The 9,536-nt window shown below is 68.8% G+C and overlaps 1 protein-coding gene across 4 annotated transcripts; it reads right to left on the reverse strand.

The window, feature by feature from the left end:
* Positions 1–4,806: 4,806 nt before the first annotated feature.
* On the reverse strand, positions 4,807–9,464 carry STAC3 (SH3 and cysteine rich domain 3). Of its 4 annotated transcripts, none has more exons than XM_090051336.1 (12): positions 9,376–9,464; positions 8,898–8,958; positions 8,238–8,499; positions 7,516–7,613; positions 7,322–7,397; positions 7,131–7,228; positions 6,455–6,521; positions 6,308–6,357; positions 6,119–6,222; positions 5,826–5,877; positions 5,407–5,544; positions 4,807–5,199 (listed from the first exon to the last, which is right to left on the reverse strand). In XM_090051336.1, exons 2-12 carry the CDS (start codon positions 8,955–8,957, stop codon positions 5,101–5,103), a joined length of 1,104 nt encoding a protein of 367 aa, XP_089907462.1. In that variant the 5' UTR covers position 8,958; positions 9,376–9,464; the 3' UTR covers positions 4,807–5,100. The 4 variants fall into 4 exon arrangements, with proteins under 4 accessions (XP_089907462.1, XP_089907463.1, XP_089907461.1 ...); XM_090051337.1 differs by having other exon boundaries at positions 8,238–8,472; positions 9,376–9,446; XM_090051335.1 differs by lacking the exon at positions 9,376–9,464 and adding an exon at positions 9,201–9,352 and having other exon boundaries at positions 8,238–8,472.
* Between the last annotated feature and the right edge of the window lie 72 nt (positions 9,465–9,536).

Genomic DNA, 9,536 nt, shown 5'->3' on the forward strand with positions numbered 1-9,536 from the left:
AAACTCCCGCGGGGGCCGATAGCGTATGCAAATATATGCAAATGTCCACGCTTGCTGGGGCAGCCGCCACCCCCCCGCTTAGGGAGAGGGACCCCCCTCTCGCGGCAGCGTGGGCGAAGGCAGCGGATCGGGACCGCCCCCCCCCCCCGGGGCTGCGGCTGCAGAGAGGACGGGCGGGGGGTTGGCCTGGGCTGTGCGGGGGGGCTGGGCCTCCCCCCTCCCCCGCGGCTTGTAGCTGTCACCGGGCCCGTCACAGCAAACAGCCCGAGGCGGCTCCTGCTCCCTCCCTCGTTAACGGCCCTAACGAGCCGCCTGGGCCCGGGCCCGCCCGGACCCGCCTGGTCATTAGCGCGGCCCCGGGGCGGGAGGGAGTGACCCTGCGGCCCCCCCGCAGCCCCCGCGCGGCCGGACCCCGGGGCCTTTCCTGCGGCGGGCTCCGCTCCGCCTTCCCGGGCCGGGGGGAGCCGGGGCTGCGGTCGGTCGGGGTGCGGGGAGCAGCCGGGGTTGGTTAGCGGGCTGCGGGGCGCCCGCTGCTTCTGGCCCCCTCCCTTGAATGCAACAAAGACGGAGCAAGGCCTCGTGTCCCCCCAGCTCGGGAGAAGCAGCCCTGGGAGCCCCCTCCCCGGCCCCCGCGCCCCCCCGCCCCGCGCATCCCCAGGCGCACGGTGGAAATTAAATCCGGCCACAAGTGCGGGGCATATTTATTATCCCGCTGCTATTGATCTGTCAGGGAGAACCGCGAGCTGCTATCGCGGCTGATGTAGGGCAGGGCCGGGACGCGATTAGACTAATAGGCCCTTCATGGATTGAGATTTAAGTGCCGGGGGCTGGAATTTGTCTCCCCGCCCGGCGCGGCCCCCTCCGTGCCCGCGTCACGCTCGCCTGCCCCGCGCGGGCTGCGGCCCGGCAGTGCGGGCACCGGGGGGGCTGCGGGTCGGCAGCGGGGGCCACGGCAGGGGGCGGGAGTGCGGGGCACTGCGGGGGCGGGGGCTGCGGGTCGGCAGTGGGAGCGCGGGGGGCTGCGGGTCGGCAGTGGGGGGCACTGGGGGGCGTGCAGGGGGCCGGGGGCCGGGAGTGCGGGGCACCAGCAGAGACTCCGGGGGCCGAGGGCAGGCATTGGATGAACGCCGTGAATATGCAAATTGCGATTATGCTGATTTACGGGGGGGCGCTCCCCCCATGACCCCGCGGCCGGGCTCCCGCTCGCACTGCCGGGCTGTGCCTCAGTTTCCCCAGCGGGACGGGGGGCGGGGGCGGGTGACGGATGGCCCAATCAGCGCGCGGCCCGCGCCGGCCTTGACCTTTCCGGGGCCGCCGGGAGGCATCAGGAGCATTAATCTGCAGGTCGGGGCGGCTGACAGCCCCCGGGGGGGTGGGGCGGCTGCACGGGGGCCACCGGCCTGTCAATCATCCCCCAGCCCCGCCCTCAGGCTAGCTGGGGCGCGGGGGGCAGCGGGTTGGGGCTGATTCACTGCTCATGGGGGGGCAGCCGGGGTCTGTCCGCCCCCCGCAGAGTGGGAAGGAAGGCACCTGTTTGGCTGCCCTGCCCCAGGAGGCGGGGGCGGGGAGCCAATCAGAGCGGGGCTTGTGCTGCCCCATGGGTGGGGGCAGCCGGGGGCTCGAGCCCGTGCCACCCCCCTCCCCCCGGACCGCGTGTAATTTCCTATTAGCCGCGGATCAATCCAATTAGCGCCGCCAGTAATTGAGGCATCTGCCGCCCCCCCCCGCCGGGAGCTTCCAGATGCTGCTAATTAAGTCGTCCCCTTCGCCCCCCCTCCCCGGCTCCGGGCCCAGGGGCAGCAGCCGGCACCGGCTGCCCCAGCTGCCCGGGGGGGTGCCGAGCCCCGGCCCCCCGCAAGGGGCTGGTTCTGGGGACCCCCGGGGAGGTAGGGGTGGCAGACCGGTGTCAGCGACGTGCAACTAGCGTCCCCCCCCCCCGCCCGGTGTGTGCGGGGGGGCTGGACTGCCCTTGCTGCCCCTCAGGGGCCCACATCCAGCACTGGGGGCAGGGGGCTGCGGGTCAAAAGTGAGGGGCAATCAAGCTGTTGCCTCCGCAGAAGCAGGTGCGGGGAGGGGGTGAAACTGCGGGGATTACGGGGCCCGGACCCCATCCCGGGCCGGCGAGGCGGGGGCTGGGCTGCCCCCCCGGAACAGGAGACAGAAACGCACGGGCTCCGCGCGGCTGCGGCGCTCAGTGCAGCGGGACGTGCCCGGGCCCCGCCGGATCGGGCCCAGCGCGGGGGGGCATCGGCTGCGCCTTGGGAGCCCCCCGGTGCCCCGCACTCCGCAGTGCCCCTCGGGGCTGCCTGTGCTGGGGGTGCTGTTGCCCTTGAACCCCGCCACGATGCCGTGGGGGCCCCGGGGCCTGGCAGTGCCGCCCTGACGCTAATTGCCCGAGACAAGGACGGGCCCCGCCGCCGCCGCCTGCATCTCAAGCAGCCCCGCGCCCCCCCGGGCCGGGGGGGTCCGCACCGGGCCCTGCGGGCAGCCGCCAGCCTGGCACGTCCCCGCCGGGCACCTGGCGCCGAGGAGGCGGCGGCCTGATTTGCATGTTTGCATATGTAAATGAAAATATTTGCATAGCGGCTTTTTATTTGCCTTTGCTGCCGTCTGGCCACTGTCGTCTGCCCCCAGCCCCCAGCGGCAGAGGCTGTTTGCCCCCGCCTCTGAGACACCCTTCCCCCTCCTGCAGCCGCTGAGCTGGGCCTAGGGGCACACTTTGGGGGGCCAGAGCCGGGCACTGTAGGGCACGGTGCCCACAGCCCCCCCGGTGGTCACCAGGGCTGCCGTGGCCACGCGATGCGGTGCCTGACCCTGCCCGTGCCCTCACCGGGCACCACTGGCCTCCATCACCGTGGCCCCTAGCCACATCTGTCTGTCACCATGGCACCCAGTGGACTAGGTGGCCGTGGTCCCTGCCACCACCCCACCATCCTGGTTGCTGTGCGGCGGTTGCCATGGCTCCCAGCAGTGTCCATTGCCGTGGCATCTGTCACCGCTGTTCCCAGAAGCCTCCCTCCCATCAGCTGCCCCTGCCCCCTCCCACCTCAGGGCCCAGTTGTGGGGGGAGGGGAGCATGGGGGGTGGGATTTTTGAGGAGGGGTGAATCTGGCTGCATCCAACCTGACCATCGCAGCTGTGGGAGCCACTCAGGTGCGAATCAGCCTGACAAGCCTCATTACAGGCCTCGTTACAGCCAGGGGGGCTCCCCTCTCCCCCGAACAACCACCCTTAGCAACCGGTTGCCGGGCTCCAGAGCAGCTTGCAGGATAGACCAAGCCGAGGCATGGATGGGAGCCCAACTCCAGGCCTCGCTCCCCGCACACGGCCTCCTGGGATACTGGGGAGCTGCCCGGGAGGAAATGGCATGCGCCTTCCTGCCCCAATCCCCCAGGCTGGGCTGAGGTGGGGGCAGATGCCCCAGCTTTGGGGCAGGGCCCAGCTCAGATCTAGGCCGCAGCCCCTGAGGCAGCTAGGAGCCGGGCCCTGCGCTGTGGGGCCTGCCCGGAGGGGCCCCCTGGCCCAGGGGCCGGGATGAGCCGGCGCTAACGAGGGGCGACGGCGCCCTGCATTATAGATGTGCCGAGCGGCGCTGCTTTCAAGTGCCCGTCGCCTCCAATTACCCGGCCTGGAGGCTCAAAGCCTCGAGAAATCAAAGCCCGCAGCCAGGCCGAGCCGGGAGCCGGAAAGCAGCCCGGATGCTGGGGGGGCTGGGACTCCCTGCACACGTGCACACACACACGCGTGTGCACGTACATGCACCCAGCTGGCCCCCCAAAGTTGGGAGTAGCAATTAGTTACAACTCCTACCCCCGGGGCTCATGAGCCGAAACCCTTCTGCCCTCCCTGGCCCGGCAGACTCCCAGGTGTCTGGGCTCCGAGGGGCACTGCCAGGAACCCACCTCCCCCAGGTGCCCTGGCATAGGGGTGTGGGGGTCCTCCTGCCCTCTCCAGTGCCCCCCCCACTCTCTCACACACACACACACACACACACACAATCAGTGCCAGGCCCAGCTACTAACTGAATTAGCTCCTGATTGCCGGGAGATTAAAGTTGTATGGGGGTGGGGTGGGGGGGTGATTGCAGTCAGGCTCCATGGGGAGGATGGCACTGGTTGAAGACAAGGACTCACGTGTGATGAGTTTGGGGGTCTTAGCCCAACCTGGACTGTGTTGGTGAGGCCTGCACAAACCCTGGGAACAGCCCCCTGAGGCCCCCCCATTTCACCCGGGTGCTCCCTGCAGCCCTTGGGGGGACTTCCCTAGGCCCCAGCTGGGGAGGTAGTTTGAGACAGGAAGTGGAGCAGATGGGTCATGACCTCTGGGCCCCAATGGGCAGAGGTTGGCCCTAAAGCAGGGGGAAGAGCAGGCAGGGCTCCCTGGAACTCCCCGCCACCCAGAGATCCCCCCACCCCGACCTCAACCACTCCTCCCCAGAGCTTGGGTGGGGGGGACTTGCAGTCTCCTGCTGCCACCCAGTGGCCAGAGCTTTAAACTGCACTCAGCTCCGATACCCGCCTCAGGTCACCCCAGGCCTTGGCTGGGGGGAGGCAGGGTCAGCAAGGCTTTGCCCCTGGGGTGCCAGGACTTGGCAGGGGCAGACCCCCAATAGAGGGCTAGGAGGGAGGGAGGGAACCAGTGGGGGCTGCAGCTGCGTGGGGGAGCTAGCACTGCCCCCCACATGCCTGGCACTGCCCATGGCCCAATGCCCTGCAAGGGGGGAACAGCCTCTCCCACCCCCTGTGTGAGTCTGGGCCCCCATATGGGTTTGTGCCCCCTACCCCTGCACCACCAGAGAGGCCAGGCTGGGACCAGACATATATTGCTCAAGTGTTACAGGATCAGCCCCCCAGCACCACAGCCCAGACCCCCCAACACACACACTCAGCCCCCCCACTCCCACATAGCACGGGGCCCTGAGGGGAGAAGGAGGGATCTGGGGCCTGCCAGCAAAGCCAGGAGTCTTGGGAGGGACATCTAGGGGGCACCTGGGGCTGGGGAGGGGGGTGGTTCCAGCTGCCTCTGCCCCCAGTGCCGGGGAGGGGTTGGGAGGGGGGAGTCCATGCCCAGCACCCGTGGCCCCCGTCCAGCATGGGGGACTCAGATCTCCTGCAGGAAGTCAGCAGGGAAGAGCCCGACTTTGCGCCCTGTGTACACCTTGATGTAGCCGTTCAGCTCCTCGCCTTTCTGCACCACGATCTGGGGGTGATGGGAGGGGGGGTTACACTTGGCAGGAGCCCGGGGGTGGGGCAAAGATAGGACACAGGATCTGGGGGAGCAGAGATGCAGGGATGGGCACCCGCAGGGGCTGGGGCACATGGCTCCAGGAGGCACCAAGATGCTGGCGGGTGTCGAGGCAGGGGCAGAGGCCACAGGGTAGTGGGGGCTGGGGGGCTAGGGTCTCACCTGGTCCTTCTTGAGGGTGATCTGCCCAATCTCGCGGTTGCCCACAAAGGAGCGGGTCACCTTGAGCACGCGCTCGCCCGCCCGCACCCGGATGATGTAGTTGGTGGGGAAGTAACCGACTTTCTCGCCAATCTTGCCCTGGATAAGATACAGCGGGGCCGGGGGGGCAAGGCTCAGAGCCTGGCAGGGGCTGTGGGTTGAGAGTGACGGGCACCAACAGGGCTGGTGGATGGGGTGCTGCAGGTTGGGAGTGAGGGGCACCATGGTGCACGGCTGGGGGGGGCAGGGGGCTGCGGGTAAGGAGTGAGGGGCACTGGTGGGACATGGGGGCCCTACCCCCACCCTCTTCCTTTCACAAACACTGCGACCCCCCCCCCACCAAGGCCCCCTTCCTGTGCCCATGGCTGTGGCCCCCTCACCCTCCACCACTCCTCGTTGGAGTCGTCGATGACGGTGATCTTCTCCCCAGGGCTGCAAGGCAAGGAATTGCGACTGAGGCAGGGCGCCTGTGCCATGCGGGGGGGTGGGGGGGACTACCGCCAGCATCAATCCCCTGCCCCTGGAGTCCTAGGATTGGCCGAGGGAGAGGCCAGGGAGCCACCACGGGCCTGAGCTCGGCCAAGCAGGGGCCAGCAAACCTGCCCCCTTCCTCCCAGGTGACTCAAGCACAGGACAGTGACCCCCCCAGACAACCCCCCTTGGCCCCGCTCACGGGAAATCCAGGTCGTCTTTCTCCAGCGCCTTGAAGCGATAGAGGGCCACGAAGTAGTGGGACTGCCCGAAGCCCCCACGCACCCCGGCCTGCGGCTTCTTGCTCTGGGGGGGCAAGGCCAGAAGGTCGGGGCTGGGCTGGGGGCGCAGGGGTCCCTCCAGGGCCTCCCCCAGCCCATGGGGACGGTACCTTGTCATCAGGGGCGCTCTTTTCTGCTTTCTTGTCACCCTCAGGGTTCCCTGGGGCACCGGGGGGGGGTCAGTTGCGTCCTGGCTGCCCCTGGCCCAGCCCTGGGGCAGTTGGGGGCAGGACCCCCCCGCCCCACTCCACACTCACCTCCTTCCGCCTTGTCCCCCTCCGGCTTGGGCAGCTCCTGCTCCTCCTCCATCATGGCTGCCAAGGGCTGGGGGCAGGGGGGCAGGGTCAGGGCAGGGGGCAGCCCCAAAGTATTCTGGGTAATTGGCCCCAGGGCAGGGGCATGGCCAGGGCGAGAGCCCCGGGGGATTCTGGGTAGCAGGTCATGGGGGAGCAGGGCTAGGAATGAGTGGGGCCCTGGAGGATGCTGGGTAACCAGACTGGGGGCACTGAGGCTGAGCAGAGGATGGTGGGTAAGGGGGATGTGGCCCCATGCCTGCCCCAGGGGACTGTGAGTAATGGGAGGTGCCCCCTGGCTGCCCAGGGCATTATGGGTAAGGGGAATAGGGCCCTCTGGCTGCCCCTGGGGATTGTGGGTAAGGGGAATGTGGCTCCCTGGCTGCCCAAGGGGACTGTGGGTAAGCAGAGGTGGCCCCGTGGCTGGGGATTCTGGGTACTGGCAAGGCAGCTCTGGGCAGTTGGTTCCTGGGGCCTCTGGGGCAAACACAGCCCCTGCCCCACCCTACTCCCAGGCTGGAGTTTCCCACAATGCCCTGGGGGGTCCGTGGAGGGCCCATCACAACAGCGAGATGCCTTGGGGAAATGGACGTCCCCCTGCCCCCCAGTGTCCCCAGCCCCCCCACCAATGCCCCCTCACGTTCTTTTTCTCCTCTTGGCCCTTCTTGCGCTCCTTGTTGGCCATGATGACACCCGTGCGCAGGGTCTCGAACACGGGGTCGCTCCGGTTGGTGGCAGCTGTGTGGGGGGGGAGATGCCCCAGGGGAGCATTGAGCATGGTGGGGCGGGGCCTGGGGAGTCCCCGAGCCCCGGGGTGGGGCAGGTACTCACAGAGCAGCTCCTTGACGCAGGCGTACTGCTGGTCGCTGTACAGGGGCGAGCTGTAGGCCCGCCGGAAGCCGGGCGGCTGGAGGGGGACAGGGGTTAGGGGGCAGCCCAGACGCCTGGGTTCTGCCCCCGGCCCTGCAGGGTGGTGGCCCTGACAGGCTGGGGCAGCACCAGGCCGCCTGGGGCCCCACACTCACGATCTTGCCGAAGCAGCGCTGCATCTTGGTGTAGGACTGGCAGTGCTGGTGGATGCTGGTCTTGCAGTTCTTGCACCGCAGCCCAAACTTGTTGTTCACTGTGAGGAGGGGGCGGCTCAACCCCAGCCCTGCAGCCCCCGGTCCCTGGCGCCCTGCAGCCCCCCCCAACCCCCAGCCCCAGCCCCTGGCCCCCCAGCACCCAGCCGCTGGTCCCTGGTGCCCTGAGGCCCCCCAGGCACGGCACTCTGGCACCTGGCCCACGGTCCCCAGGCCCAGCCCCTGTTCCTTGGTACCCTATGGCCCCCACAGCCTCCCAGCCCCCAGCATCCATTCCCTGGTGCCCTGCGGTCCCCCACAGTACCCCAGCCCCAGGTCCCTGGTGCCCTGCACCCTCCCAGATCCTGGTCCCCTGCAGCCCCTGCAGCCCACCCCACCCCTGAGCCCCTCTTCTGCCAGCAACCCCAGGCACCCAGCCAGAGCAGAGGATTCTGGGTAGAGCTGAGTGGCCCCATGGTTGCCCCAGGGGATTCTGGGTAGGGCCGAGTGGCCCGTGGTTGCCCCAGGGGATTCTGGGTAGGGCCGAGTGGCCCCCGTGGTTGCCCCAGAGAATTCTGGGTAGGGCCGAGTGGCCCGCGGTTGCCCCAGGGGATTCTGGGTAGGGCCGAGTGGCCCCCGTGGTTGCCCCAGGAGATTGTGGGTAGGGGAAGGAGGTCCCCACTCACAGACAATCATGCGGGCACAGACGTCGCAGAACTTGGGCTTCTTGAAGTAATGCTCCTTGAACTTGTGGGGCTTGTCATTGATGGGTGGTGGTAGCTCCGGGGGCGGCTCGGGCTCCTCCTCCTCCTCTTCCTCCTCCTCGTAGATGTAGTAGAGGGGCCCCCCCGAGGGGCTCACCAGGGCCTCGTTCTCGGGCTGCGGCTCGGGCGTCTCAGGCGGCGGCTCCGGGGCCTTGCGCTGGAAGAGGTGCCGGAGCCGCTGGATCTGGGGGAGATGGGGCTCAGCAGGGGAACTGAGGCACAGAGGATGTGTCCTGGGCCGTGTGGCAGGGACAGAGGCAGGGGAGGAACCCAGGTGTCCTGGCTGCAGCCCTGCCCCATCTTCACCCAGGAGACCCCACACCCCCTCCCCAGCTGGGGATGGAAACCAGGCATCCGGGCCCCGGCTCCCACTGCCCTAAAGCACCAGGTGCTCCCCCCTCTTCCAGGCCTGGGATACAACCCAGGCGTCTGGGCTCCGAGCCCTCCAGCCCACTCGGCCCCTGGGGAGATGCTGGCTGCTAGGAAGACACAGATAATGCCCCCAGGGTCCTTCGAGTTGTGGGGCAGTGGCAAGGCCCTGCCCCACCAGGGCTGCCCAGGACCCCTTGCCCCAGAACGTACCTGGCCCTCGGCTGTCTCTCCCGGGGAGGCTGGTGGCTCCAGCGCCTCCTTCTCCGTCATACTGCCAAGGCAGGGTAGGGGTCACGGCTCTGGCTCCCTTGCTCCTGTGCCCCCCACTCCCAAGATCTACCTGGCCCCCCAGTCCCACTGTTTGGGGGCTGAGGGTCAGAAGTGCAGGGCATGGGCAGGGCTGGGGGGGGCGGCAGGGGGCTGCGGGTCAGGAGTGAAGGGTACTGCCAGGGTTGCAGGGGCTCACCCCTCTGGGGGATAGTGTCGCTCCCCCCCACCCCGCAATGTGCCCACCTCTGGGTCTCCCCACCAGCTCCCCCAGATGCTCCTACACCGAAAGCACCAGAGCTGGCCCCCCCCATGGGTCTCTCCCACCCCCAGGGACGGACAGCAGATCCCCACAGCTCTTGTAAGGCCGAGGGGGTGGCGGGGAGGGGTGCAGGGGCTCTGGGGTGCGGGGGGCACTCACACTGTGGCCGGGCTGGGCCGGGGCCTCTCACTCCAGCTCCAGGCGGTGCCCACAGACGGGCCAAGACAGCTGCACCCGGCTGACAGTGAAATCTGAGCTGGGCGGGGGCCAGCCACGCCCAGGGGGGCCAGGGAACAGTCTGGGGGGCTGCCCCATGCTGG

The sequence above is a fragment of the Crocodylus siamensis genome, chromosome 6 (genome assembly GCF_052110815.1).
Source record: "Crocodylus siamensis isolate JL-2025a chromosome 6, ASM5211081v1, whole genome shotgun sequence".
NCBI lineage: Eukaryota > Metazoa > Chordata > Crocodylia > Crocodylidae > Crocodylus > Crocodylus siamensis.

Excerpts from the sequence above, each read along its gene's own strand:
- STAC3 (XM_090051334.1), bottom strand. The coding sequence starts at position 9,268 with ATGGGGGGGGCCAGCTCTGGTGCTTTCGGTGTAGGAGCATCTGGGGGA. Across the intron at positions 6,223-6,307 it reads AGAGCGCCCCTGATGACAAG|AGCAAGAAGCCGCAGGCCGG; the intron begins GTACCGTCCCCA and ends TTGCCCCCCCAG. Across the intron at positions 5,200-5,406 it reads TCACCCTCAAGAAGGACCAG|ATCGTGGTGCAGAAAGGCGA; the intron begins GTGAGACCCTAG and ends CATCACCCCCAG.